General features: G+C 41.8%; 1 protein-coding gene across 3 annotated transcripts in view; it reads right to left on the bottom strand.

Annotated features, from left to right (window-relative positions):
- Positions 1–27066, bottom strand: part of ASAP1 (ArfGAP with SH3 domain, ankyrin repeat and PH domain 1) — a 358455-nt gene that overhangs the window by 59664 nt on the left and 271725 nt on the right. For all 3 annotated transcript variants that reach the window (XM_011938170.1, XM_011938171.1, XM_011938172.1), the window contains 9 exons: positions 21733–21896; positions 19758–19891; positions 17845–17936; positions 12412–12598; positions 12083–12168; positions 10808–10923; positions 10603–10670; positions 9557–9664; positions 6020–6248 (listed from right to left, as the gene is read on the bottom strand). In XM_011938170.1, coding sequence (XP_011793560.1) covers positions 6020–6248; positions 9557–9664; positions 10603–10670; positions 10808–10923; positions 12083–12168; positions 12412–12598; positions 17845–17936; positions 19758–19891; positions 21733–21896 — 1184 coding nt within the window. The remainder of the gene's footprint in view (positions 1–6019; positions 6249–9556; positions 9665–10602; positions 10671–10807; positions 10924–12082; positions 12169–12411; positions 12599–17844; positions 17937–19757; positions 19892–21732; positions 21897–27066) is intronic.

The following is a 27066-nucleotide window of genomic DNA, read 5'->3' as shown; positions in this document are numbered from 1 at the left end:
AGCATTTGCTTGTCTGTAAAGGATTTTATTTCTCCTTCACTTATGAAACTTAGTTTGGCTGGATATGAAATTCTGGGTTTAAAATTCTTTTCTTTAAGAATGTTGAATATTGGCCCCCACGCTCTTCTGGCTTGGAGAGTTTCTGCCGAGAGATCTCTGCTGTTAGTCTGATGGGCTTCCCTTTGTGAGTAACCCAACCTTTCTCTCTGGCTGCCCTTAACACTTTTTCCTTCATTTCAACTTTGGTGAATCTGACAATTATGTGTCTTGGAGTTGCTCTTCTCGAGGAGTATCTTTGTGGCGTTCCCTGTATTTCCTGAATTTGAATGTTGGCCTGCCTTACTAGGTTGGGGAAGTTCTCCTGGATGATATCCTGCAGAGTGTTTTCCAACTTGGTTCCATTTTCCCCATTACTTTCAGGCACACCAATCAGACGTAGATTTGGTCTTTTTACATAATCCCATATTTCTTGGAGGCTTTGTTCATTTCTTTTTACTCTTCTTTCTCTAGACTTCTCTTCTCGCTTCATTTCATTCATTTGATCTTCAATCACTGATACTCTTTCTTCCAGTTAATTGAGTTGGTTACTGAAGCTTGTGCATTTGTCACGTAGTTCTCGTGTCATGGTTTTCATCTCTATCAGTTCTTTTAAGGTCTTCTCTGCATTGATTATTCTAGTCATCCATTCATCTACTCTTTTTTCAAGGTTTTTAGTTTCTTTGCGCTGGTTACGCAGTTCCTCCTTTAGCTCTGAGAAGTTTGATCGACTGAAGCCTTCTTCTCTCAGCTCGTCAAAGTCATTCTCCATCTAGCTTTGTTCCATTGCTGGCGATGAGCTGCGTTCCTTTGGAGGGGGAGATGCACTGCCCTGCAGTTAGATCTCAGACTGCTGCGCTAGCAATGAGGGAGGCTCCGTGGGTGTGGGACCCTCTGGGCCAGGTGTGGGATATAATCTCCTGGTGTGCTGTTTTCTAAGACCCTTGGTAAAGTGCAGTATTAGGGTGGGAGTTATCCGATTTTCCAGGTGTTGCGTGTCTCAGTTTCCCTTGGCTAGGAAAAAGAATTCCCTTCCCCCTTGCGTTTCCCAGGTGAGGTGATGCCACGCCCTGCTTCAGCTCTCGCTGGTTGGACTGCACCCGCTGACCAGCACTGACTGTCTGACACGCCCCAGTGAGATGAATCCAGTACCTCGGTTGAAAATGCAGAAATAACCCGTCTTCTGTGTCGCTCATGCTGGGAGCTGGAGGCTGGAGCTGTTCCTATTCGGCCATCTTGGGCGCGCTCCTCTCTCTTTTTTTAAGAAGTATGCATGTATGTATGTATGTATGTATGTATTTTTGAGATGGAGTCTCATTCTGTCACCCAGGCTGAAGTGTCGTGGTGTAATCTTGGTTCACGGCAACCTCCGCCTCCTGGGTTCAAGCAATTCTCCTGCCTCAGAATCCTGAGTAGCTGGGATTACAGGCACAGGCCACACGCCTGGCTAATTCTGTGTATTTTTAGTAGAGATGGGGTTTCACCATATTGGCCAGGCTGGTCTCGAACTCCTGACCTCAACAGATCTGCCTGCCTTGGTCTCCCACAGTGCTGGGATTACAGTTATGGGACACCACACCCGATCACAGTCTCTTCTGTATGGCAGAGAAAAGAAGGCTTCTTGGAAGAGGAGAAGGTGATGCTTGAAAGGCTTTTCAGGAGTTCACAGCTGTCTGGGCAGCCATGGTTTGGCTTGACACAGACTGCTCTGCCTTAGTTTGTTACTCTCAAACTACTGCATATACTTTCATTAATGAGAGTAGTTAGTCTGTTTCTTTACCTACCTGTTGGCAAGGTACCAACTGGTTCAATTTTTCTCTGTGGCACCAACCCTTCATCAACAAGCATCTACTGAGGCTCTCAGTATGCCAGGCACCATGCTATTTTTGTGCAGGTTATCTTTTAGTTTATTAGTTCCAAGCCAGAGCCTGTCTAAGGTAGGAAGTCTACATTATAGCAAATATGTATGAAATGCAGAATTAATACTTACAGGTATTCACATGCTATTGAGAAGGGCTATATAACACCTGATTCGAGAGGCCTGGCTTCAGGAATAGATGGGAACGAACTGTAATTAGCATATCAGTTGTTCGCCTTTCTAAAAGCTTAAAAGGTTAGTTCTTTTAAGCATGTTAAAGAAGCTTCTTGAGATTGGAATTATCATTCTTTTACTTAACACATCCTTTCTCTGAGTTAAGATGCCTACCAAGTGCCCAGTCTCATTATCCAGAGCATTTGTTAATTTAACAGTCTTGGCTGGGCATGGTGGCTCATGCGTGTAATCCCGGCACTTTGGGAGGCCGAAGCAGGTGGATCACCTGAGGTCAGGAGTTTGTGATCAGCCTGGCCAATGTGGTGAAACCCTGTCTCTACTAAAAATACAAAAATTAACTGGGCATGGTGGCGGGCGCCTGTAATCCCAGCTACTTGGGAGGCTGAGGCGAGAGAATCGCTTGAAAACGGAGGTGGAGGTTGCAGTGAGTCAAGATTGCGCCACTGCACTCTAGCCTGGGCAACAGAGTGAGACATAGTGTCAAAAAGACAGCAGGATTGCTCAAGATCAGAAGTTCAAGGGTGCAGTGAGCTATGATTATACCACCGTACTCCAGCCTCAGCAACAGGGCAAGCCTCCACTTCTAAAAAATAAACAAACCTAGGTTCTGTGATATTATTTTAATTAAACGTTAAAAAGAAACTAACCTTGCCAAGCCTCAAGAACTAGATTTTTTTTTTTTTTTTTTTGAGATGGAGTTTCGCTCTTGCCTCCCAGGTTCAAGTGATTCTCTTGCCTCAGTCTCCCAAGTAGCTGGGATTACAGGCAGGCACCACCACATCTGGCTAATTTTGTATTTTTAGTAGAGACGGGGTTTCTCCATGTTGGTCAGGGTGGTCTCGAACTCCTGACCTCAGGTGATCCGCCCACCTCGGCCTTCCAAACTGTTGGGATTATAGGTGTGAGCCACCGCACCCAGACCAAGAGCCAGAGTTAATAAATGTACGGTAGAAGTGGGGTGGGGGCAGGGGGAAGCTACCGATCACAAACGAGAAACTGCCTCACACTTAATTTTATAGCTTTGATTTAGTCTCTCTGGATCCCACATCTGAAGAGGGGTTAGGCAGCGAAACGTTTCCATATGGGGCTTGAGGACAGTGATTTTGGGATTCTGAGCTACTGAGCTCCTCTGAGACTATGGGGCACTGCTCACGTATAAGCACAAGGGGGCTTTGCTTGATGGTAATTTAGGTCAAGCTTCCTTGAATTTTGATGAGGCAGCTGGAGTTTCTTGAAAATATTCCTCAGCTAGATTCAGAATAATTCTCCTCTTCCCCTTTGTGGGTACTTTATCTCAAGTGTCTGTTTCTGTCTCACCGGAAGACTTAATTTAGGGGTCCTTCAGACCCCTAAATTCACAGTTGAGGAAATGACTTCTGCTGCAAAGAGAGACCTCTGCTTTATTTGTCATGGAGAACAAGGAACTCAAATGAGGGATCCAAGACATCCTTGTTTTCATGCAAATAGTTCTATCAGTTCAACAGAAGGAAATGAAAAAAAACATAGGGGCCAAAAAACAGAGAAGAATTATCTCTGCACAGAGAGCATCAGCTGATCTTTAACAATGTCTTCTAAGAGCTCCATTCTAAACATTATCAGCTTTTCAAATGTAAGCGCATGTGAGCTGAGCTAGCTACGGGATATCACACATTTCAAATCCCTCATAAAAGTCATGAGAAGGCTGTACTCCCTATGTCATAACAGCAGACAGGCCAAATCTCTGAATTTGATGTCCTGCTGTGAACAGCCATGAAGAACACTCTTGGTTTTTGTAGGGAGGATTTCTATTTTCAATTATGGGCTTTTTGTGGGGGAAGTGGGGAAAGTACTCTATCCTTAGATGACCATGGTTGCTGTGGCCAAGTCTGAAACACTTGTTTTAGCAGCTGGAACACTAAATAAATTTAGTCTTTGTCTTCTGGGTCTTTGGTAAAGAGCTGGTTAGAATTTATTCAAGGCATGAGAGATATGCTTGGCACGAAGTCAGACAGTATATATTATGGGTTTCTGTGTCCCCCTTGAGATAAAATTACAGAAGGGAGTGGAGGGAAGTGAGGGGGTCTCTTGGCCCCCAGGACTCTGGTGTCATTTTGTTCTATAAACAATTTTCAGGACTCTCAATGACCTAGAGGCTCTCTGAACAGGCATAGGCTATGCCTGTCTAGACAGGTCCCCACTGCTATGTTGGTAACCACAGTCAGGGGATATGAAATCTTTCAGTCACTTTTTTCATTATTGTATTTGGTCTGGAGGCTTCTCACAGTCCTCTGTAGGGTGCAGAAAGAGAATCTCTGCTCTACGTCAGACTGCTACCCTGATGGGGAATGCCATTACCCACAGGGAAGCAGCAACACAGCGTTCTTACACTACAGACCTGCAGCTTGATATGTGAGTGATTTAAAAACATACATTTTAGTACAATGCATGGAATGGTAAGCAAACACTGGTGGGTTAGACCTTTGGCTTACATGCACTATTACTGTGTGGCCACTGGTTATCTTTGAGGATAGCTGTTCATGCCAAAGCGTTATTTTAACTTCTCTCCGTTACATTATGATCTATGAGGCCATTTGGGGTCTCTCTAAGAACACAGCTCCCATTTATAACACTATTTCAATAGAGAATAAGCTCTGAAAAAACACTGTTTTGAATAAAGCTCACATTTCCCAGAAAATAGCCCTAGTGTGATTCAAATAGGCATGGCATTGTGTAGCGAGAGGCCTTGAAACCTGTGGGAGCACGAGCTGAGCACACAGGGAGAACCCTGCATTTGGATTCACTGGCGAAGACCAAACTTGAAGCTATAGCTCTGGGTACCTCTCAATTATCCCTACTGGCTAGGACAACACTTTAATGTTAGCCTGAGGTGCCAGCCCTATGAGACATTTGACAACACACAGCACAACAACCCTCCTCTGAGTAGGATTCCTTGTCTGGGCGCAGTGGCTCATGCCTGTAATCCCAGCACCTTGGGGTGTCAAGGTGGGAGGATCAGTTGAGTACAGGAATTCAAGACCAGCCTGGGCAACACAACAAGACCTCATCTCTACCCAAAAAAAAAAAAAAAAAAAAAGCTGGGCATGGTGCCACGCACCTGTGATTCTAGCTATTTGGGAGGCTGAGGTGGGAGGATCAGGATCACTTGAGCCCCGGAGATGGAGGCGACTGAGCAAGGCCTGTCTCATGGGAAAAGAAATTCCTCTCCAAGTACTGTCTCTGGAAAAATGATCTTCATTAGAGAGTACAAGAGAATGGGCTTTGGTCACACAGAACCTGGGTTAGAATCCCCAGTAGCTGAGAACTATAGGTCAATTACTCAGTATCTCTGAACAAATCCCCTAATCTACATGATGCCAGTAATTACATAATAGTACCTACCTCATTTTGAGACCACTACACGAGAAGTACTAGGCGTAGAGCCTCTCATAGGCAAGTGCTCCATAACTATTAACTACCACTAGTATTACTAGCATCTTCAAAAGAGAGGCATTTTAACGCAGAGAAAAGTAACTTTCCAGAGAACTGAAATTCTACTCCACAATATAAAAAGTACAGGTTCTGGAGCCACGTGGACCTTGGACTGAATTTCAACTTTACCTCTTACCAGTGGTGTGACCTTGGGCAAGTCAGTGTACCTCACTAAGCCTTAGTTTCCTCTACTGTAAAATGGGCACAAAAGCACATACTTCACAGGGTTGTTGTGAGGTTAACACAAATAATGCACAAAGAGTGCCCACAGCACTGCCTGTCCTGTTCTTGGTGCCTGGCAAATGGCATGGTCCCTATTTCAAGCTGCTCCTGACAACACGATCCACGCCACTCAAATGTAACTTGCAATTCTTACCTCAAAGCTGGCTAGACTACCAGCTCTGAGAGTGGAGTCACAAGCCCTTGGAGGACGGAGCCACAAGCCCTTCTCAAAGCCCATACCTTTCCCGGCGTTTCTAGGAGGCAGAGGGGGAGCCTCCGTGGTTGGTGATGTGGGCGAGTCTGTGCTTGTGGAGACGAAGATCTGGTTGGTGAAGGCTCCGTAGGAGAGCCGCTGTTTGTCCCTTGGAGTGCTGAATCCTGGCAGTGCCGGCTTGTCCTGGGGGGAGATGCTGGAGGAGTGGCAGAAGCTCTGAGGTCTGGGGGAGCGCTCTTTCTTGATGGGGCTTGGCTGGCAGATGAAATAAGAAGGTGAAATAATAATCAAGGACCACCCTTCAGGTGTACAGAGTGCCTCTGCAGGGCAGGCGTAGGTGGGAATCTGGGTTCCTGTGGCTCTCTGAGCTTTATGAGGTCAGCCACAGCGAGCCTCATGGTGGTGACACAGTACAAGGGGAGGATCTAGATACCACACTTTTATATCTTTCACCACTATGAATAATCACACTAGTGCAACACTGGTTAGGATCAGCAGCAGTGTCAGAAGCACAGTAAGGCCACAGGTAGATTTAACCTTTAATTAGCAAACACCTTCAGAATGCAGGACTTTTTTTTTTTTTTTTAGCAACATTTGAATAGTATTTCCATCTATTTCTAATTTGCTACATTAAGTTTTCTTCTCTGCTCAATACTTTAATGTTGAAGTTCTCATTCTTTGCCTCTTTTCTCATTTTATATCCCCCTGCAGAGTAAACAGATTCACACCCACTGCCCCCTACACAATAATGACTTACAGACCTGTAAATCCAACCCCAATGACTTGTGTTCCAAACCAATGGCCCATGAGGTGTCTCTGGTATTTGTGCTTGTGGTGATAGCATTAGGATCCATTCAACTGCCCAAGTTAGAAACCTCAGTGTCACCTGGAGTCCCTGGTTCCTGCATTCACCTTGGAAACACCCCTCGAAGCCACTCCTAGTGCAGGTGCTCACCAGCTCCCACTGCAGCGCTAGCCTCCAGAATGGCCCCTTCTCCAGTTTCCTTCCTCCGGTCCATTTTCCACACTGCAGCGAGAGCTGGTGGGAAACCTTGCTCTTTAGACAATAAACCTCTGTGGGCTTCTGACTGCTTGCACAAAAACCCAAAGGCCAAACCTGGCCCACAAAGTCATCCTGATCTGGTTGCCTACAAGGCAGCTGCCTGCCTCTCCCCACCCAGCCAGGTGAATGCGTCTCACACAAAGTGCTTCTCTCCATTCCTCAGACATCCAGGCTCCACCACGAACTCCTTCCCTTAGCACATGGTGTTCTGGAATGATGCATTCCACCCCACTTCTTTCCCAGGCAAGCTTCCATCTATCCTTAGAAACTGGTCTCCAATGTCCTTGAGAAGGTAGACTGAGGCGGCTGCTTGGTCCTCTGAATACCTCTCAGGAATTTTTCCAAACTCTTATAATGATTATCACATTGTATTATAATTTATTTCCTCTTAAAGTTGTTAAGGCTTTGAGGACCTCTTTGGCCATTCCTTACATCCTGCCTGGGATAGAGGAAAAGTCCAATACACAGGCAATCAATTAATGCATGAATGAACTTTCAGAGGTAGTTAACTGCCTATAAGGAAAACTCAGTGAGAACTGGCTTTAATCCTCCAAACTGTGTTTACTAGCTGGGAGACTTTAGACAAATTGCTAAATTCTCTTTGTAAGTTTTCTCTTCTGTAAAATGGGGATAACAATGTCCCTTATGTACTTTTTTTTTTTTCTCTGAGACAGGGTCTTACTCAAACACCCACACCCAGGCTGGAGTGCAGTGGCATGATCTTGGCTCACCATAGCCTTGAGTTCCCGGGCTCAGGTGATTCTCCCACCTCTGCCTCCCGAGCAGCTGGGACCACAGGTGCACACCACCACGGCCAGCTAATTTTTGTATTTTTTGTAGAGAGAGGGTTTCACTATGTTGCCCAGGCTGGTCTCAAGCTTCTGGGCTCAAGCAATCCACCCGTCTCACCCTCCCAAAGTGCTGGGATTACAGGTACAGGAGCCACTGCACCCAGTTATGGACTTTCAATAAAGACGATCTGAGATAACATAAGCACTTAAATCTGTCTAATTCATATTTAATGAACACAATTCCTTAATGATGGGCATACATTCTGAGAAATGTGTTAGGTGATTTCATTCTTATGCAAACATCATAGAGTATACTTACACAAACCTAGATGGGAGAGCCTACTACACACCTAGGCTATATGGTATAGCCTATTGCTCCCAGGCTACAAACCTGTACAGCATGTTACTGTACGAAACATTATAAACAACTGTAACACAATAGTAATTACTTGTGTATCTAAACATAGAAGAGGTAAAATAAAAATATGGTATATAAGATTAAAAAATGGTACATCTATGTAGGACACTTTCCATGAATGGAGCTTGAAGGACTGGAAGCTGCTCTGGGTGTGAATGAAAGCCTAGGATATTATTGTACATTTTTATACAACTCAGTGCAGTAGGTTGGTTTATACCAACATCCCCACAACCATCTGAGGAACGCGTTGCACTACGGTATTATGACATCTATGGCATCACTAAGTGATACTATTTTTCAGTTCCATTTTAATCTTTTAGGGATCCCCATTGAGTACGCAGTGTGTTGTGAACCGAAACGTTATTATATGGTGCATGATTATGTTCAATAAATAACAACTGTTATTTACTTACTAATTACTTGTTTTGAAGGTTTTTTGTTTACTTTTTTTTTTTTTTTTTTTTTAAGATAAAGGGTCTTGCTCTGTCATTCAGGCCAGAATGCAATGATCATAGCTCATTGCAGCCTCAAACTCCTGGGCTCAAGCAATCCTCCTGCCTCAGCTTCTCCAGTAGCACCATCACGTTTTACTGATTGATCCATTTGCTTTATAGAGACCATTTTGCTTAGGTTGGTCTTGAATTCCTGGCCTCAAGCAATAGTTCTGCCTTGGCCTCCCAAAGCGCTGGGATTATAGGCATAAACCACCATGCCCAGCCTCATGGTCAATTTTATGCGTCAACAGGCTACAGTGTCCTGGTGTTTGGTAAAACACTAGTCTGGATGTTACTGTAAAGGAATTTTTTAGATGCAATTACCATTTAAATGAGTAGATTTCAAGTCAAGGGAACTACCCTTCATGATGTGGGTGTGCCTCACCTAATCGGCCAAAGAAAGGCCTTAAGAGAAAAGACTGAGGTCCCCCAAAGAGGAAGGAATGCTGCCTCCAGACTGTCTTTAGCCTGAAGACTGCAACATTAACTCCTGCTGGGATTTCCAGCCTGCTGGCCTGCCCTATGCATTTTGAATTTGACAGCACCTCCAATCATGTGAGACAATTCCTTAAAAAAAAAATTCTCTTTCTCTCTCCCTATCCTGTTGGCTCTGTTTCTGGACAACCTTAACATAGCTGTTAAATGGTGCCCAATAAGGACTGAACAACAAAAATGGCCCTGGTACATCGGATCATAAAACCACAATCAATCAATCTCACCAAAAATGGATCTTGTCTACACAGAGTAGAAAAGTTGGGGTAAGTGTTAAGGAATTTGAGGACATAATTTACACTCACTTTGTCATCCAGATCATCATCGCTTTCATCCATCTCCTCCTGTCGAAGATTCCACTCATATTCTACATGGACATGTGGATTGAACTTTCCAGATTTAGCCTGGGAAAGCTGGAAGGAACAGCAAATGTGCACCATTTTAATTTAAATGCTGAAACATCCCAATATTACACAAACACTGAGCAAATACCACCTTATTCCTAGTTTTCAATGAATCATCTGTAGGTGTACTACAGGCAACACTCTGATTAGACAAGCTGTACTGCTATGTGACAGGCTCAAGAAGAAATGCAAGCAATTGGAGGCAGAGCCTTCTTTATTTTGATGACTTGTCTCCAAAATTAAAAGCTTTCTTCTTATTAAATGGGCTTCAAACTTGCAAATTCCTGGCTGAACGGCAAAATGAGTCTTTGAAGTTTAAGAGGTAGGCTTTTAAGGTCCCAGTCCAATCTGTGGCTCCATTTTCTCATTCATAAAATGGGAGCAGGGATAACTGTCTCAAAGGATTCTTTAAGAATAAAAAGGCCCAACTGGTGAGCCTGGAACCTGGCACTTAGCAGAAACTCAAGAGAATCACACTAATGTGAAGGCCCTGACTTGCTAAGCAAGAACTAGTGGGGTCAAAAAAGGTGAGTGTGCACAGGAAGGGGAGGGGCTGGGAGAACAGTGTGTTAACATTTTGAAGACCACTGCACTCTGAGCTTTACTTGCCCAATTTTCGGAGCAGCTTCTCAAATAACTCTTTACTGTTAAGCTGCAGAGAAAGTCTTATGGTCTGGGAAATAAAAAGCATGACCTCAATCCACAAGCCGATCTGGTAATAATACTTCTGTAATGCCTTTCATCTCCTTTAACTGCATTCCAAAAACATGTGGATGACAAATTTATCAATTTACCACTTTTTCTAATGTAGCACATTGCTTATCTGATTTTCTTTAGCCAATGTTAAAAAAAGAATCTGCATTTTAAATATTCAATTCTAGCTTCTCAGAATGACACTTTTAAGGCACCCAAAGTCTAATAAACCTCCCACATCCATTTTTGCTTACCAGATCTTCACACTGGGTAGCTTTTAGTCTCTTTGCTATGTCTAGGGCAGTTTCTCCAGCCTGGTTAACTGAAACAGGGAAAAAATTAATTTGCATAATTATCTAGGAAACACCTTAAGAAGGCAAGGAACAATAATCAAATTACAATGCAACATGCAACACATGCTTTTAATACAGTCATGAAGACACTGGGACACATTCTTACCTATATCCACAGTGGGCTTGCTCCTGAGCAAAAGCTTCAAACACTCAGGTTTACTGTACATACTACAGTAGTGTAGAACTGTATTTCCCAGGGCCGTCTGCTTATCCAGGTTCCCACTGAAAAATTAGATGATTATTAGAAAAAAATGACTTACTCTATAACTTACAACTATAGATTAGCCACTTATTTTTGTGCTGATAACTGAGTCAAATTTGAGACCTAATTATTATAATAGAGAAAATTATGATGTTTCTAACCTAGATTTATAAGCAATACAGTGGTAACAGCCAGCATTTATTCAGAGTGCCAGGTACTATGGGACAGACACTGTTTCTTAATGTTTACATGTATTAGTTTATTGAATCTTTACAATCATCTGATGGGGTAAGTACTAATAATAACCTATTTTACAGATAGAAAAACCTGAAGCGCAGAGAGGCTGAAGTGCTTGCTTTCAAGATTTTTAAGATAGGGATGGTGAAGCAGGGATATCTGAACACAGGTAATCTGTCTCTGGAGCCAATGCTTTGAGCCACTATGCTATATTGTCTCTGAGGAAGAAACCTGGACTTTTATACAATTTGGCTTGTGTCTATGTACCACTCTTCCTATATGGGTTCAAATCCCCTCACTATTTTGATCATCTTCTTTGGATGAGCTCTAGTTCCTTCTCATAATCTGTTGCTTACAGAACAGATAAAGAATAAAGAATCCAGCAAGTCCAAACTTCCTATGTTCACTCTTATACTCCCATCAGTATATCCCAAACTTGAATGAGCTATTGATCCAGACACACACATTGCTGCTGTCTTAATGAATTTATGAACAATGAAAACTTACAAATCTGGTTGACCTGTGCTGTTAAGTCTTCTCTTTTTTAACCTCTCCTAATGGTTAGGAAATATGTCCAATCTGTGCAGCAGATTTTTGCATACAGACATAATTTTACATTTATAAAGGCCAAGGGATGGCAAACTACAGCCTGTAGGCCATATCTGGTTCACTGTCTGTTTTTACAAATAAAGTAATAAAGTTTTATTGGAATACAACCACACTTGCTTGTTTACACACTGTCTATGGCTGCTTTCACACTACCATCGCAGAAGTGAATAGCTCTGACAGAGACTTCATGCCTGCAAAGCCAAAAATAATTTTTATATCTAGCGCGATACAGAAAAAGCTTGCCAATTCCTGATCTAGGCCACTGATACGACTGGTTTGTGTTAACTTATAAGGCGAATTCAAGTAATTCAACAGAGAAAACAAAAATGATACCAGTTTTGTACAAGGAAGTCAACCAAATGGAGAGATGTCTGGTCTGCAGTTCGGACAGCAAGGTGAAGGGCTGTCTCCCCAAGCTCCTAAAAAGGGAAAGAAAAATACAAGTAAGTCGATAATATGCTCTGGCAAGGGAGGCTTCATACATATCAGTTGCCCCCCAAGTAATTATAAGGAGCACACCTTTTCACTCTCATATTCTCTTGATTTAGACATGGCCACCCAATGTATAAGAGTCTCATTATATGGTATAATGTTAAAATAAGTCACCTTTTAAACTGATTTTCCACACTACTTTTTATCCTATGATTTTAGTGAGGCCTTACCTGCCCAGGTTCCAGCAGTGGTTCCATTAGCTCTACCCCCTCTGCATAGACTTGAATTAGTGCAAGTAAATCCCTGGATTTGATGGCCTCAAGCAATTCATTTAGTTTAGCTGATGAAGTTGAACAGGTCTTCCTTGAAAATCTATGATCTACATACTTTGCAGTGATATATTCTTTTCGTACAGTCCTAAAACAGAACAAAATAAAGAATTTTTATTTTCCAAGTGCTAAGAAAGGTTTACATTTTTCTGACAAACATTATCTTTGATAAGTTATTTTAATTGAGATACGCTTCTTTTCACCATTCAAGTAAACCATGTTTTAGACCAAATTACTCCAATAGCGACAGAATAAAGAAAATAATATATATTTTCTAATATATACAGGTAATAGATATAGTTACAAAGTAAACGGGCACATAAATCACAGATTTCTTTTTCACCTTGACCAACAGCATGAGAAATCAACTATTTATAAATACTTCAAACTCTGATATACAAGCATATGAAGAAATTTAAAAAATTAAGAAGTTAAACATTCTGAAAGACCAATTAAAAGTTTTCAGAGCTTCATGGAAAGGCATTTTGTCGTCTGATATAACTCCCTTTTTATTTTATTTTATAAAATTTTTAAAAGGATGGGGTCTTGCTCTGTTGCCCAGGCTGGTCTTCAACTCCTGAGCTCAAGCAATCCTTCTGCATTGGCCTCCCAAAGTGTTGGGATTACAGGCGTGAGCCACTGCACTCGGCCATAACTCTCTATTTTATAGGTGAGGAAACTAAGGCTCAGAAAAGCTGTCACTAAAGCAACTCCCCCAGGTCAGGCATTGAGCTCCAAAGGGGTGAAGATGAGCTGTCTTTCCTGCATAGGTTTCAGTATGGGAGCAGGAGACCTTGTGGATAACATGCCCAAAGTCTGAAGGGGTGTGGTACTTTTTCCTTCTCTTGAGAATCGCCTTCCTTACTTCAGTTCAAGTGTTTCTGGTGGGACTGAGCTCACCTCCCAGCCACAGGGTTGAGTATATGACCTAAGTGGTCCAATGGTCGCCTTGGCCACCTCTGGGGAAAGACTAAAATGGAAGTCAGCTCAGAGGAAAGGAGAGGTAAGAGTCAGGGAAACAGAGCTGGCGTCCATGCGATGCATGGATCCAGCTGCACCTGAATCCACCCCTTGAATTTCCCAGTTATATGAGCTAATTAATAAAGACAGTAAATGAACTTTGGATTAAATCTTAGTTCTACAGCATCCCAGCTGTGTGACCATGGGAAACTGCTTAATCGTCATGAGCTTGAGTTTTTTTTAAATCTGAAAATGGGATTAAGACATTGGTATATTAAAGGATGTACAGTGCCTACAAAGTGTTTTCTTCCTTCTGAGAGGGCTCTAACACAAAGGACATAAACTTTCTTGCTCAAAAATATGCACTCCACCTGTGGAAGTTGCTGCTGTTTCCAACACCCCACAGTCAGGCAACACAGTTTAACACTGTGCTGGTACCTTTTTCTTTCATTCTGGGTTGGCAGTAAAAACAGTTGAGCTGGTTGATGATGGCACAGCCTCTGCTCTTTTCTCAACCCTGTGCTGTTGAGAAAAGATCAACTGATTCTACTAAGTAACCAAGATCTTATGCTCATGGGTGTCCTTTATGCTTAGGTCAAAGTCCTTTTAGGATGGCAAGAGCCTGATGAATTAGAAGACTTCCAGTAATCAAAAGAATGGCCCAAGCCTGGCTTTTGAGGCCTCTGCTGCATGTGTCTTATATAAAGTGTGAAAGGCAGCTACTGTGTTGATGGATGGAGCAGCAGTCTTAAAAATTAAATGGCTCTTGATTCAAGTCTGAGACCACATGCTAACTATGTGACCCTGGGTAAATCAAGTTCTCACTGAGTCTCAGTTTCCTTACCTGTGAAATATTAGTAATCATAGCTGCCTTCCAAGGAAGCAAGATTAAGGGTAAGGAACAAAGAGTGATGCACATGTTAGGGGTTCATTTCAAAGCTTCCTTCCCAATTATTATCTGGGAAGGCAGAACTAGGCTTAAAGATGCAAAGTTGTGGGGAAGTAGATCTTAGATTACCGTTGCTACGCATTCATCTGCATTTCAGGAATGTCTGCAGGTGGCTTACTGTCACTGGAAATATCACGCAGATGCCCACACAATTATTGGAAGAAATGATGCAGAGGGTGCTCAGGTATCACACAATCACCTTGAAAATCACCTCCACCCTTAGGTCACTAATTCTGTGGCCATAGGAAGTATCTGGCCTCTTACTAGGCACAATGCCTTCAACTTTTTATGGGCATTGAGTCCGTGGTCCCCTGCAATTTAAGGTTTTCTGACATTGAAGTAATAGGGACAGTGGAAAATAGATTTGTCTGGAAATCTGGACACTAGAATTCTAGTCCTATGGCTGACAAAGACAACTTTTCTCCTCTGTCCCCTTAAACCCAGTCCTCTTCTTATCTACTCTGTTTTCGTTAACGCTACTATCTATTTACCTAGATGTAAAACCTTGGGTGTCATCTTGACAGCGTCTTTAACATCTCATATTAAAACTGTTGGCTCTCCCTTCAAAATATATTGGAAAGTCAACCACATTTCATTACCTTCACTGCTACCACCTTTGTCCAGTTTACCTTCAGTGCTCAGCGGATCTAGTCTAACAGCTTCTTCCCTGTCTGTTTCCATAGGCACCCAGGCCCCCTCACATTCCCCACAAGTCTGTCCTTCATACATCAGCTACAGCTGGGTTTCTCATTCTCAGCCCTACTGACATTTGGGGCTGGGTAATTCTTTTCTCTTGACAGCTGTCCTATGCATTGTAGGATGTTTAGCACCATCCCGGACCTCTACCCACCAGGTGCCTGTAGCACCTGTCCAAGTCATGACAACTAGACTATCTCCAGACATTGCCAAGTATCCTCTGGGGGCAAAGTCACCCTTGGTTGAGAACCAATATCACATCATCAGTTTAAGAGGCCGGGCGTGCTGGCTCATGCCTGTAATCCCAGCACATTGGGAGGCCAAGGCAGGCGAATCACCTGAGGTCGGGAGTTCGAGACCAGCCTGACCAACATGAAGCAACCCCTTCTCTACTAAAAATACAGAAAACCAGTTGGGTGTAGTGGCGCATGCCTGTAATCCCAGCTACTCGGGAGGCTGAGACAGGAGAATTGCTTGAACCCGGGAAGTGGAGGTTGCAGTGAGCCAAGATCACGTTATTGCACTCCAGCTTAGGCAATGAGAGTGAAACTCCATCCCCTCCCCCCAAAAAAAGATAATTTAGAAAACAACTCAGATCATGCCACTCCTGTTTAAAACCTCTCAATTACACAATCAAATCCCCAGGTAGTCCATGACCTACATGATCTGGCCCCATCTCCATCTTGCCTAGCATTCCCCCCCATCTCCCTCTTGCTCAGTTCTCTCCCTCCACATCTTCCTTCTGCCCCTTGGGGCACCCACAATGACTGTTTCAGCTGCCTGGCTGCTTCCCCCAGGGAGGGGGCCTTCATGCCCCTCAGCTCTGCACTTTCCCCACCTTCAACCTAAAAAAAATACCCCCTTCCCCTTCCCCACACACTTCAACACCTCCTCTTGTTGTAATTTCTTCATAACACCTAATACAATGTGTAATTGCATTACCGACTTTTTAATTCCCTGTGTTATCCTCTCCTCAGAATGTAAGCAGGACAGAAACTCTGTCTTGTTTGCTATTGTATCTTCAGCACCTACAAGAGTGCCTGAAGCAGGGAAACTGCCTCCTAAGGATTTGATCAAAGACTAAATGAGTGATCAAACTGCATGTTACAAGAGGTTCACTTTATGCCTCTGGGTCACTGGCCAAACAAGGAAGTAATAATAGTAGTAGTAGTAAATACTTATACAGCACTTACTACAGAACAATAATAATAATAATAATAGATACTTATACAGCACTAACTGTAGACCAAATGCTGCTCCAAGCAGTTTTTATTCAAGCCCTTTAATTGTCACCACAACCCTATGAGGTAGATATATGTTCTGGATGAGGAAACTAAGGCACAGACAATTAAAGTTACTTGTCCAAGGTCACATAGTTTAGGGAAAGGCAGAGCTATGATATGAAATCCAGCAGTCTGGCTCCAAAATCTGTGACCTTAACCACAACATTAGTGATACTGGAGAACCACAGACATTTTGAAAGCGAAAGCCTAACAGAGGCCAAATGACTAGATGAGGCGCAAAGCTGACCAGGCGATGCTGATGCTGCTTCCCACGTGAGAAACAGGACATAAAAATCCATGCTGTTATGACATTCATCTGGCAGCAGTGCCTTCAAGGTTTGGGTCATGCAAACATTTCAAAAATGCTGGTGTGGGCGACTGCACTGTGTATGTGCTTGAGCACTTGCTGTTATCAAGTTGGTAAAGTAAAACTTAGGTCTTATTTGTTCATGGTAGTTTTACAATCAAATGAACTTTTGAAAAGCTTTTCAGTGTAATTTGTGCTTTTTTTTTTTTCCATCTCATAGTGTTCCGTTGTGTGACTCTGCCACAGACTATTTCATCAGATGCCTACAGACGTTCTTTTGTTCCTAATCTCTTTGTATTATGGAATAGGAATAAATTCCCAGGAGTGGGACTGCCGAGTCAAAGGGTTAAGTACATTTATAATTTTGGTAAATATGGTTAATTTGTTTTTCATAGTGTACCGTTTTGTACTCCCACTGGCAATATTATGAGACAGAATGTCAGTTTCCCCAGTCTTGCTGAGTGGGTTTTTAAGCACTTGGATTTTTGCCAGGCTAACAGGAATCTCCCATTGTCTTTGAATATCTCTTACTTATCACAATATGCCATGTTTTTGAGAGAACTGCCCCCATGATGATCTGTGCTTCACAGAACAGGTACTCAGCTGCAGCTACCTAGGGGAAGGTGAGGGTGAAAAGAATCTGTGCATCCTAGAAATACATTTCTAAATACTTTTCTTTGCTCTGCTTTCCCCTGACAATGGGGTTTGCTCTGAAAAACAAACAAAAACTGTAAAAAACTAAAGACTTTTTTTTTTTTTTTTAGATGAAGTCTCCCACTGTTGCCCAGGCTGGAGTGCAGCGGTGCGATCTCGGCTCACTGCAAGTTCTGCCTCCCGGGTTCATGCCATTCTCCTGCCTCAGCCTCCAGAGTAGCTGGGACTATAAGTGCCTGCCACCACGCCTGGCTAATTTTTTTCCAAAATTTTTAAGAGACGGGTTTCACCGTGTTAGCCAGGATGGTCTTGATCTCCTGACCTCGTGATCCATCCGCCTCGACCTCCCAAAGTGGTTGGATTACAGGCATGAGCCACCGCGCCCAGCCAAAAAAAAAAAAAAAAAACTAGTAAGTTTTTTGGGAAAAACAATTATAGAATGGTAAAAAAAAAAAAAAAAAGTTCAATATATCACAAATACTTACATATCACTTGAAGGGGTGGGTTTTGGTGAGGGGCTGGGTAAATTTGCTTCCATAATATCATTAAAACTATTGTTTCCTACATTCTTGGCCAGCTGTAACAGAAAAAAAAAAAGAACAAAACCACAATATAGCAAACTCTTTGCTACTAATTAAGTCTCCTATTATTTGCTTTTGAGATTTACGAATATGTATTTTCCCTCATTTGACTCAGGATACAAACCACCATCCATGTGGTCAACAAATATTTACTGAGCATCTATCATGTGCCAAGCACCAAACTAAGTGCTGGAAATGCAGAAATGGGTAAACTACATTTCCTTTCCACAGGTGCTCAGAGTCTAGCGGGGCCATTGACAAGGAAATCAATCATGTCTACAAATATGTGATAAACGCTAGAACAGAATCTGGTCCTACACACATACAAACTATCTGAGATTACAGAGAGCGAGCTCCATTTGTGAATCTAGGTAAACTTTTAATGAACAGCAATAGCTTTTCAACCACCATCACGTTTCCTTTTTATATTGAACAAATTTACTCCCAGGACAGAAAAGGACACAGGATTGATTACTTTAGGAAGCACTTTGCTTCTGGGTTCAAGAGCATTCTAAGAAAATTTCTTCTGAAGGGCCTCTAATCATTTTATGTAATTTTGGGATGCCAAGTTTAAGAAACATAACGCAACCACGTCTTTGAGGGAAAAAATCTTGGGTTTATTGTATGGCAAACATTTAGGATTTGGAGTTTCCTCTTTCTTGTCATCAAATTGGGTTTCATTAATACAGGTCAAGGAGATGAGGGACATCATTTGTGCACTAAAGAAGAATGTGTTACAGGTATTAAGTCTGTGTCTTTTCTCTATAATCCTGAAGTGAACTAGGGAGCCAAGTATCAGCATGGTAACTTCCTACTTTCTAAATTAGAAGGAATGTTTTGTATTGTGCATAGAACACAAGACAGATCACGATTGCTTAGTGAATGCTCAGATGGCTAGGGCTGCTGGCTGGGTCATTAACTGCCCTTTTTGGTCAAGGCTACCGATAAGTTAGACATTCAGCTTTTTTTTGAGCCCAGGTTCACTCAGGTTCTGCTCAAGGGTGAGCCTCCTGTCTGAGAATTCATATTTTATTTTAAAAATTTCACTCTTAGTACAAAGACTCTTTCACAGTGCACCAGTGTTAAAGTTATGCAAGACAGGACATTTGTCCAGTAGGCATCCTACTTGGGGGGATGCCAAATAAGGCTCCCCTTCGGTATTTTGGTATATCTCGGGGAGCAATTTGGACCTGATGACAACTCCAAATCTGGGTGACTCATGATGGGAAGGGCAGAGGGTAAAGGAAAACAAGTTTAGGTGTACATAACCCCTTTTTTGGATTAAGAAGCTAAGCACCACAACTTCACACAATTTCTTCCCTTACTACCTAAAGAAGTTACGGGCTAGAGAGTAGCCGGTTTTACGACAATAGTTAACAAGCCACTCATAATTCATGTGTACTTTTACGAACTTAGAAATAATAAAAATAAAATTGAGATAAACTCTTTAGTCATTATTTACAACAGAAGGCATGAGGTAATGTGAACATTTCAGTTTAACTGCTATTTCTGCGAGTTATATGAAAACTAATTCAAAAAGAAAAAAGTAGTTTTGAAGAAGCCCATCCCAAAAGAAAAGAGCCAATTTCACTGAGCTACTTATAGACATGTATGGTTCATCCTTTCTTCAAACAGGAAATAGAAACAGTCAACATTACACACCACAAAAGTTACTTTTTAAACATCTATGCAAACTCACAAAATTCAGGAATTATAATTCTTTGTACTTGGCAGACATATAAAAAAAATCCAAAATAATATATTAAAATTACTCATGACAATAATATCATTCTTCCCAAGTACAGGTCACTACTTACCAAGAGTTCAGAAGTTCCTAATTTGTCTAGTTCCAAAGACTGAATGCGAGAAATATGAACCCCCATTTCCCTATGGATGCCAGAACATTCTATACAGGTCAAAATACCCAAGTTGGTTGAAAGCCAGGTGGGTTCTGTGGAAAGAATTTTGAAGACAATGAAACTAAAAGACATCTAATTTTAGTGTGCCAACTACAGAGGAAGCTAAAACAATAGTAGTACAAATTGTTAAGAACTATGAAAGAAAGACTTAAATAGAAGAAATGGACTCTTGAGGTTTAGCCTAGGGGCTACAATAAAAGTTTCCCTTTGATACTGAATTGAAAACAAAATTAAGCACTTTATCCTTGTGAAAATGTGAGAAAGGCTTTTCTTAAGAGATCCTATGCAACACCTTCAGGCCTGTGAGAGATGTTCCCTCACTGCCACTATCACCTCTGACAGTGATGGATTGAAAGTCTATTAAGTACTGCTCATAGGGGAATGGATTCTATAGCCATCATTAACCTCCAAGTTGCAACTAAGGTTAATCCAACAGTTTTTGGTCACGGCCTCCCCATGAGCACCTCTTAGTAATAAGACAGCTGTAAATATTGAATGCCAAATGTTTCTTTCAGTGACCTAAGGCCTTTTTTTCTACAACCTCCAATGGCCCTAGAACAGTGGGAACTATTACTTCTGTGTTAGCCAAATCTTCAGGTGTCTCTCTCTGGGTCAAGCGTCTTCCTGACTGGTCAATGCCTGAGATTTTACTACCTGCCTGCCATTTCCTGACAATATGTGTGTCACTATCATACATGTACACAATAATGGCGAAAATCTGAGACTTCTCTCAGAGGTGCTTATGGCTTCTTGTTTAGAAAATCCAGTTTCACAAGTAAAACAGTAAAAAAAGTATATCATAGTGCTTAAGAATACCAGGTTTACATCCTTGTTCTGACTCCTACTAGCTGTATGACCTTATGCAAGTCATTCAACCTCTTTGAGTACCAGTTTCCTCATCTGTAAAATGGGAACACTGGCATCTTGCTCACAGGGGTTCTGCAAGGATTCACTGAGATAAGCAAAACACCTAGCACGATTCTCAGTACAGTGGGAATACTCAATGTTAGCTGTTGCCAATACACAGGTAATATAGAGATACTTGAAAATAAAAGTTTGGGAGAAGGTGACTTCAATGTGATATAGAGGTTAGGGAGGATGTGGATGAGTAGGAAGGAATGAAAATCACATACCACATGTCAGTTGATTTCACATGTACCATTTTCTTTTCTTTTTTTTTTTTTTGAGACAGTCTCGCTCTGTCCCCCATGCTAAAGTGCAATGGGTAATCTTGGCTCACTGCAACCTCTGCCTCCCAGGTTGAAATGATTCTTCTACCTTACCCTTCTGAGTAGCTGGGATTACAGGTGCCCCTCAACTCGCCCAGCTAGTTTTTGAATTTTTAACAGTGATGGGGTTTCACCATGTTGCCCAGGCTGGTCTCAAACTCCTGACCTCAAGTGATCCGCTCACCTCAGCCTCCCAAAGTGCTGGGATTACAGGCGTGAGCCACCGTGCCATAGCAAGAGGTTTATTGACCCATTTTTTTAGGATAAGGAAACTATGAATCAGAATAGTAAAGGGACTCAGTGTGAGATTGTCCAGGCTGTGAGTGGCAGACAGTGATACAAAATGTGGACTCCACACCCCCTACTCTCTCCATAACGTCTATGGTGCTTATATACCCGGACCTTATAGGAAAGGTAGTATTTTGGCAGTGACATCTAGGAGAGCAAGAGGGGGCTTTCCAGGTAGAGAAAACAGGATAGGTAAAAGCAGCTCAGCGGCAGGAAAAATCACTTTGGGAATACGTTTTGTGTGTGTATGTGAGTGTGTCCACAGGGGTTAAGATTTTTCAATAAGTAGATCATTTTATGTTCTACAGGAAGAGAAAGGATGTTGTAAATGATTTTTCAGGTATGGGGATAAAAACCTGATGAGCCACAATCGCAGCAAATGTCATTCCCTGGGAGCCGCTGGACATCCTCAATAATGGCTTTTGTCAGGTCTTCCAGGCTGTTCTCTCCCGTACTCTGCTCTCCACGGAAGGCCATGGTTAGGGCCTCTTCTTTGCTATTTGTCAATACTGATATCCATCTGTCGGCAAAAACATAAGAGGAAAAAGGCCTTTATAAGAGCATGGCCTTTTTTTCTTTCTTTCTTTTCGGCACTGCAAAAAAAAAAAAATCTACTTTTGTCAATTAATTCCAAAAGAGAAGCCCCCTTCCAAAATAGCAATCAAGTGATGAAAAACAAAGAAATCAAACTTGAAGGAAGGTGAGAGTTAAAGAATGGAAAGCGACACATAGGGGAAAATGAGAGAGATGAGAGGAGCAGATGAGAAAAGTAAAAAATCAATATAACTGAGGATTTGAATGAATATACAAGGAGACTGCATTTCTGTGTGGACATATTGAATAAAGGGAATGTTGGAATGGAGAGGTCTCAGTGAGGGACCCATCCAATGCAAGGATGAGAAAGAAAGAATGAGAAATGGAGAGGGGCCAGGAAAAGGAGTTTAGCAAAAGATATGTGTTTTCTGCAAGTCCATGTCAGTGGGGACACTTAACAGTGAAAATGAAGGGATATTTCATTAGCAGCCACAAAAACTTATACTTATGAAAAAGGCATATTAACATGGAAACATGATGGCATTTATAGTATTACATGAAGACTGCAGATTATTTACTTATATACAGTATGACTAACATATGTCCCAAACAAAGTAACCCTTTATTACTAAAATAACCTAAAAATCCAACAACAGGGAGTTGATTAATAAGGCATGAAATAACCACAAAGTAGAACAGTTAAGTAGGCATTAAAGTGTACATTTTCAAATAATTTTTGGGTGACACTGAATAAATGCTCATAATATAGTGTTTTGTGAAATCAACAACAAAAAACCTATTATATGATTGATAAGGTTTGGATTTGTTTCCCCACCCAAATCTCATCTTGAATTGTAATCCCCATAATCCCCACGTGTCTGGGCAGAGACCACTGTGGGAGGTGATTGGATCAAGGCGGCAGTTTCCCCCATGCTGTTCTCATGATAGTGAGTGCGCTGAGATCTGATGGTTTTATAAGGAGCTCTTTCCTCTTTGCTCCACACACTTCTGTCTCCTGATGCCATGTGAAGAGAGACATGTTTGCTGCCCTTCCACCATAATTGTAACTCTCCTGAGGCCTCCCCAGCCATGTGGAACTGTGAGTCAATTAAACTTCTTTCCTTTATAAATTACCCAGTCTAGGGTATTTCTTTATAGCAGTGTGAGAATGGACTAATATAATGATATAATCCCACATTTAAATATATGTATGTATTAAAGGCTAAAAGGAATTTCACCAATATCTCAATAGTGGTTTTTTCTGAGTGATTTTTCTATAGAAAACAACTGATAGAGTAATTGCTCGACTTTGTGCCTTTCTGTAATTTTTCAAAACTATAATGAGCTTGATTACTTTCATAAATGAGAAAAAAGCCAAACTGATTTCTTAAGAAGAAAATAAAAAACATTTCCAAACTACTGTTAATTTTTTTAGTTACTACATAGACAGCTAATGTTTATTCTCAACAGACAATACAGAGGTTCAGAATTGAGTCTCTCATTTTTTTGTATATCGCTGAATGAAATGGATATGAAACAAAGCACTATACAAAAGATTTTGAATAAGCAATAGTGAGAGCATAATAATTAAAAACCAAATTATGTTTTTGGAATATGTGAACAATGCAAGTCACACCTTTGACTCTAGGTGGCGCTCACTTTCACTATGTTGGGAGAAATACACATATCACAGCTTAACTTCTACTGTGATGCAGAAAACTGAACATTTCAAAACCAATGGTCTAGGAATTCATATGCAGAAGGAATGGGGGGATTTTATACCTTTTAGAAGATTAAAACAGTATTTTTATATCAGTTAGTTTGAAGTTAGAAACCAGAAATTGTTTTGTTAAAAACAAATCAAGAACCTGGGTTCAACAGGACTGACCACTGCATTTTATCAGCAGCACTGATGTTACTGGACTTTTCATATGACTGCAAAGCCTCCGTTTTGCTTTCCCTCAGGCATTATAGCATTTAGCTAACAATGGCCAGTATCTACTATGTACCAAATACTTACAATTTTTAACATATAAATTGAACAGCCCAAATTCGAAATCCAAAACAGTTGTGGTCCCAAGCATTTCAAATAAGGGATACTCAACCTGTAGAATCTTCCAACATGCCTCTAAGTTAGGGTTTATAATACTTTATAGATGAGGAAACTGAAGTTATATGACTTGCCTAAGGTCCTAGCCTGGATTGTGTCAGACCAGATGGGAATAAGAAAACACTTTTGTTGACTCACTTTTTCAGAGTTCCTTCCATTTGCCTCTTTACTCAGGAGCTCATGACAAATAAATAAAAAAGTTTGTCATGATAATCAGAAAAAGTATATTTAAAAGATAATTTTCTAGAGAAAATAATTCAAATTTGGTGGAAACAAATGGCTAAATTTCAAAAGGACCAAGAATCACAGTGATCATTTGTGACAACATTTTTTAACTTTTAAATTATTTTCAAGTAAGCATACTCAAAAGCATAAAGAATGAATAATTGTATTTTAATACTTTAAAAGTAGTTTTGAGTTTTATAAGATAAAAAATAACTTGGCACTGTGCTAAGGGCTTTACATATCTTATTCTCTCAAAATTCTGCAATCGAGGTACATAATCGCATCTTACTGATGAGAAGCCTGAAGCCAGATGATCTGCCTAAGGTTAAAAAACCACTAACCACCATAGTGCATGTATGTAGTCCCAGCTACTGGGGAGGCTGAAGCGGGAAGATCACTCTAGCCTAGGAGTTCAAGTCCAGCCTGGGCAACATAGAGAGATCTCGTTTAAAAAAAGCCACGCTCACACCTGTAATCCCAGCACTTTGGGAGGCTGAGGCGGGCAAATCACGAGGTCAGGAGATCGAGACCATCCTGGCTAACATGGTGAAACCTCGTCTCTACTAAAATTACAAAAAAATTAGCCAGGCCTGGTGGCAGGCGCCTGTAGTCCCAGGTACTTGCAAGGCTGAGGCAGCAGAATTGCTTGAACCTGGGAGGCATAGGTTGCAGTGAGTCGAGATCGCGCCACTGCACTCCAGCCTGGGCGACAGAGCGAGACAACACAGACACACACACACACATACAGACAGACAGACAAGACACACACACACACACACACACACACGCCAGTAGCCAGCAGAGCCTGGACAAGAAGCCAAATGAGTCTAACATGCATCTGCTCTTTGTGAACCTTCCTCAGTGAGAAGAAATTTTTCCATTCAATTTCATCGAACACTTTCATATGAAAAATAAACTCAGTGACGCAGCAAAACTGCCTCTATGTAACCTGGAGGTAAGTGAAGAACTAAGGCTTCCCTCTGGGGCATGTGCTTTCTTTGTGGACTGCCATTACCTCCTACAGCACTCAAAACAAAGTTCCCCTCTCACCACCAGCACCCAAAGAGAAAGCAGGCCGGGCACTGTAGCTCACGCCTGTAATCCCAGCACTTTGTGGGGTCGAGGTGGGAGGATGGCTTGAGCTCAGGAGTTTGAGGCCAGCCTGGGTAACAGCAGCAAGACCTCATGGCTACTAAAAAAAAAAAAGACAGAAAGAAAGAAACATTAGCTGGGAGTGGTGATGTATGGTTGTAGCACTAGCTACTTGGAAGGCTGAGACAGGAGGATCACCTGAGCCTGGGAGACTGAGGCTGCAGCTGAGCTATAATCATGCCACTGTACTCCAGCATGTGTGACAGAGTGAAACCTTGTCTCAAAAACAAACAAAACTGCAAAGTGCAAAATGTACAACTTCAGGATGGGCCACATAATCCTTTTACTGAAAAATGTTAACTGTCATGGGCAGGAAATGAATCTCTAACAAAACTGGGACTGAATTACCTGTTAAGTCCTAAGAGTAAATAAAATATTGAAGGCCTGAGTTTTAGTCATAAGGGAAAACAAAGTGGTTGTGTTCCCTGCCTCACCCAAATTACTCACCTGTGTTCCACTTAGCGTTTTGAGAAAGGGAAATGAGGAGGAGAGAAGGAAATCAGATAAGGAGAAACAATATTCCAAGGTGACTGTGGAATTCTGTCTGGGTTCAAATCTTAGCTTACCGCACTGTTATCATGTGCACATTGTGCCTCTGTTTCCTCATTTGCAAACTAGGGACAAAAGTCCCTACTTTCTGGGGTTGTGAGGATTAATAAGACATGAAGTGCATTTAGCACATAACATCTCAGTAACTATTACCCATTTTTATTATAAATAGTACCTCTCTCTGAATCTGTGGGTGGAGGGCCAGGCCTCTGACTTCTTCCTTTCTCATTGACTTCTAGTCACCTTTCAGTCCACCAACTCTATACCCATAACACCAAGTCATCAATCACTTCCTTCCAATTTCATCCTGTTTCTGTGCCATCAGAGCCTCCTGCCTGGAGCATACAGTATTTACAACCCTCCCCTACGTTCATGAGCCAGCTCAGGCTTACCTTCCTCTTGGAAGTCATCTCTGAGCAATAACCCCAGGAAGCCATGAGGGTGTGTGTCCCGAGTCTATTCCTGCAGCACATGGCCTCCTCTGCCCTTACTCTCAGCACCTGCACTATGTCGCACCTATGACAGCCTCCTGCAGTAGAGATGCAGTTCCTTCAGGGCAGGGGCTCCGTCTAATTTAATGTTGTATTCTCAAGGCTTTGCATAGTCTTGGCATATAGCTGGCATTCATTAAATATTCAAATAATGCATGGCTAATTAGACCTTTCTCCTCCTTTTCCTTTGTCTTTCTACCTTCTCTCTGTTTGCTTTCACCACCCTGTTCCTCCCACTTCTGTATCTTTTCTACCCACGTTCTCTTCTCTGTCTGATCCTTTAACATTTCTCCTTTGAAATGGGAAGAGTAAAATTCCCCAGAGAAGACTGTGTGTGTGTGAGCAATAACAAAAGCAAGTAAGCGACTGGGAGACAGAAAAGAGGTGTGTGTAAGGCAAAAAGGGTATGAGCGGAATTATGTGGCTCTCCAGAAATGAGAGGAACACAGCATGTATTCTATGCCACAGATGGGACAGTAAGTTTGATAGTTTATCAAACTCGGTCCAAATTACCCCAAGTACTCATTAGAAATAAAAAAAAAAAAAAGTGAACACTAATTGCCCACTTTAACAAAAACATCCTTCTCCCAAGCAGCTGAGATTTGTAATAGTCACACACTGCCTTTTTC

The sequence above is a fragment of the Colobus angolensis genome, unplaced genomic scaffold (genome assembly GCF_000951035.1).
Source record: "Colobus angolensis palliatus isolate OR3802 unplaced genomic scaffold, Cang.pa_1.0 Scaffold17, whole genome shotgun sequence".
NCBI classification, from domain to species: domain Eukaryota; kingdom Metazoa; phylum Chordata; class Mammalia; order Primates; family Cercopithecidae; genus Colobus; species Colobus angolensis.
Note: the sequence above shows the minus strand (reverse complement) of the source record. Positions and strands in the feature narration are given on the sequence as shown.